The sequence below is a fragment of the Poecilia latipinna genome, unplaced genomic scaffold (assembly GCF_001443285.1).
Source record: "Poecilia latipinna isolate Pla-1442-1.1 unplaced genomic scaffold, P_latipinna-1.0 Scaffold462, whole genome shotgun sequence".
NCBI lineage: Eukaryota > Metazoa > Chordata > Actinopteri > Cyprinodontiformes > Poeciliidae > Poecilia > Poecilia latipinna.
The window spans coordinates 770-4,403 of record NW_015113078.1 but is presented as its reverse complement, the minus strand read 5'-3'; the positions used below and the strand labels follow the sequence as shown (position 1 = coordinate 4,403).

The following is a 3,634-nucleotide window of genomic DNA, read 5'->3' as shown; positions in this document are numbered from 1 at the left end:
GTTTGTTTCTCTTTCTGAGTTTCTTCATGAAATAAAGTTCTTTATTTAAAAAAAAAAAAAAAATATATATATATATATATATATATATATATATGAAGTTTATCTTTAAAGACAATAAATATCAGCTCAGTTGAATTTGGATAAATTTTTTTGCTTCACTTTTTTGTGCTTAATTTTTATTTTTACAGACTTTTACAATAAGTGATGAAGGCATTAAGATGACTTTTCACACCTCATTATTTTTGGTCACTGGCATCTCTTCTTGCAGCTTTTTAACCACAAAGAAAAGCTGGGTTTCACTTTTAATCATATTTCACAGTAACCATTAGGTGGGTACAGATGAGTGGCATACTCTGACTTGCTCTTAAGTGGCAAAGAAAATTGTGGCTTCATGTCTGACATGAGCTGCCGCCATTAACGGAGCAGTATTACATGTTTTCCAGCCACAGTCAAGTAGTTATGTCACCTCCAGTTATAAAATATTCTGCATATAAACTGATGCAACTGATGACCGTGGAGGTGGAAGGAGATCGGATACGTAGAGAAGTTTTTTTATACGTATAAGAAAAAGGTTTTGTCAGCTCTAGTCACTTTTATTTGACAGCGGTCAGACAGAAAAGCGGGTTGTGAGAGAGGGAGAAGACGTGGCAAAGTCATTGGGCCGGGACTCGAACCCGCAAGGACTAAGGCGCTTCACCTCACTGCTGATATGTAGAGGTTTGGTAGAAAGATCCAGAGTTGGTGTGGAAACCAAAATAAGGTGACTTAAAACTGGGAGGCTTCTGAAAGCACAACGTCTGAACTGGAGCAAGTGGAAAAGGACAGCTCTTTTACAAAAACAAGGTAGAAGGGCTTGAAGCAAAACGACACATGGGTTTGACTCTACTAGAGAGACTGATCAGACAGAAGGACAAGTCGTCTCAAAGCTCCTGAAATCCTCAGCAGACCATGAGATGATTGTGGGCAGGTGTGGAGTCTCCAATCCTTCAGCAGAATCTCTGGCCAAGGAAAGATCCACACACCAGAATGTATATTATATATATATATATATATATATATATATATATAAATACAACATAATTAGAAATATCAATGGGGGAGCTGCAGAGGGTTTGGATGTGCTTCTTTAGATGAACAAAATCATTTACTTTCTTGTCAACTTGCTGAGGTTTTAAGAAAACATCTTCCTTACAGAAACATGTCTGCACCAGGGTCTGTGACCACAGCAGTCAGCAACGCCTCAGTTTCCAACCAGAACATGACCAATCCAGCCCGTGAGAGATCAACCGATCTCATCTTCATCCTAGTCTACAGTGTCCTCTTTCTGGTGAGCGCCTTGTCTTCTGACTGTCTTCAAAGATACAGTCCAGTCCAAACCAGAGTTTCTAACGTTTTTCTCCCCAGGTGGGCTTGGTACTCAACAGCTTCACCTTGTGGTTTCACTGCTGCCAACCTCAAAGAAACGCCTCTAAAAGCTTGATGATCTACCTGAAGAACTTGACAGCAGCCGACTTCCTTCTCTGCCTCAGCCTGCCACTTCGCATCATCCACTACGCAACCAAACCTGCCACCATCCACCTGCTCTACTGCAGCTTTGGAGCCTCCATACTGTTCCTCAACATGTACGCCAGCATCCTGTTCATGGGCTACATCGCTTTGAACAGGTACTAAAGTTTCTACTGCAGACCAGATGACTGCTGCACCTCTGTGTTCTTGCTTAAATACTTAGATATTTGGGGTGTTTAGAGTAGCTTTAGTTCATTGTGAAACTGGTGATTTATTTTAAAAAGAACCTCTTTAGCGCCCCTCTCTGTCTCTAGGTATTTTAAGGTGGTCCGGCCTTTTGGAGCCTTCTTCCTGCTGACTAAACGAGCTGCATACATCACCTCCATGACCACATGGGTCTTTCTCCTGACTCCGATGACAGCGTACTCCACTGTGCTGCTAAAAACCCTGAAATCTAACGGGTCTGAAGACATCTGTGAGGACCTCCAGAGTGATTCCGTCAAGCTGATCTATAGAACTCTTCACATCGGTGCTTCTGCCATCTTTCTGTTGGTCTTCTTCTCAATGCTTTTCAGTTACTACAGTGCCTCTCGCAGGGTGTTGCAGGCTCAGCAGAGACAGTCCACCTCCTTCAGCTCCAAGAAGCTTCAGAAGTCTAGGAGGAAAATGTTGGTTCTCATCTGCATCTTCTGCATTTGCTTCATTCCTTACCACCTGATCCGACTCCTGTATACGTTTCTGCAGCAGCTGGGCTCCTCGGACCGGGTGTTTTACTACCTCATGGAGTTCACCACCATTGTTTCAGTTCTTAATGTCTGCCTGGATCCGCTTGTTTACTTCGTCTTCTGCAAGGATTTTCGGGTTCATCTGAGGCTGAGCCTCAGGAGAGTCAGAATGGAGAATGAGGCCAGGAGGAGCAACGAGGAGCAGCTGAGGAGCATTAACCTTAGCCATAACGGGACCCTCAGCACATCATCACGGTCAACTGGTGAGGTTTAGCGTGTTAAAGATCAGAGGGTTCAGACTCAGAAAACTGATGGAAAACTCATTAAACTGTGCAATTTGTAGTCCTGAAAATGACCAAAACTGAAGCTTATTATGTTTTTGTTTATATGTAACATTGTTTTTCTTAGTTTGTTTTCAACCTTGTAATTAAAGGAATTAGAATCTTCCTGTTCACTTTTCAGCTGTCTTTAGCTGATCTTTAGTCCAGTCTTCAGTTTTTCTTTTCCTCCTTCACTTCCTTGGAGTCTTCCTTCTCCGAGACCAAACCTACAGCTTTCAGTAGCCTGAGGATGCATTCAGACAGGAATGCATCTACAGGAAGCAGCTGACTGTCTTTAAGGAGGAATCTCAGGCCCACTTGTTAAAAAAAACTATCCCAGGTTGATGAAAACTGCAAAGCAGACCGTACCAAGATTTATATTTTTCCCATTATGGAGACAATTCTTGAGAAGTTGTTAAGAAATCTATCCATCCATCCTCACTGATCCAGACTATGATAGCAACAGGCCCAGGAGGAAACTTCGGACATCCCTCTCCCCAGTGACATCCTCCAGCTCAATTTGGGGGATTCCAAGGCATCCCCAGGCCAAACAGGATATACAATACCTGCAAGAAAGTTTTTTCTCCTGGCGTCTCCTCTGAGTGGGGCTTACCTATACAACTTCCAAAAGGAGACACCATGGAGCCATCCTGAACTGACTCAATGTGAGAGGCAGCACATGACAGAGCTCCTCACTTTTTCTCTAATGCCTACTTCACAGGACAAGATTTTTATACCGATTTTTGGAAGGATTTTCTCCTTCCAACAATCTTAAATATGCCCTGATTATCGGGATGGCTCTGAACATATTTTTCTTAAGATTTTCCTGCCATTTGTGGAATGTAAAGAGTAATCTGATCCGACCTGAAATGGAGGATATTGAACATGTTGGATTGTCTTGGCCCAGATGGTATTCCACAAGGACAAATGAGAACACAGCCGGTTGAATGTGACAGCCAATCAGAAGGCGAGGTGATAGAAACATGGAGGGGAATCCTAACTACACCAAAGACAAAACAACTGCCAGAATATCTGGTGGATGTTGGAGACATCCACCAGACTCTTGAGTCCCAAAACCTCACT

General features: G+C 42.8%; 1 protein-coding gene across 1 annotated transcript in view; it reads left to right on the top strand.

Moving 5' to 3' along the window:
- LOC106951486 (P2Y purinoceptor 14-like) overlaps window positions 1-2,933 on the top strand; it is a 7,785-nt gene extending 4,852 nt beyond the window's left edge. Inside the window, exons 2-4 of the mRNA XM_015039059.1 lie at window positions 1,195-1,327; window positions 1,405-1,664; window positions 1,821-2,933. Coding sequence (XP_014894545.1) covers window positions 1,195-1,327; window positions 1,405-1,664; window positions 1,821-2,505 — 1,078 coding nt within the window. The 3' untranslated portion in view covers window positions 2,506-2,933. The remainder of the gene's footprint in view (window positions 1-1,194; window positions 1,328-1,404; window positions 1,665-1,820) is intronic.
- The last annotated feature ends 701 nt before the right edge of the window (window positions 2,934-3,634 follow it).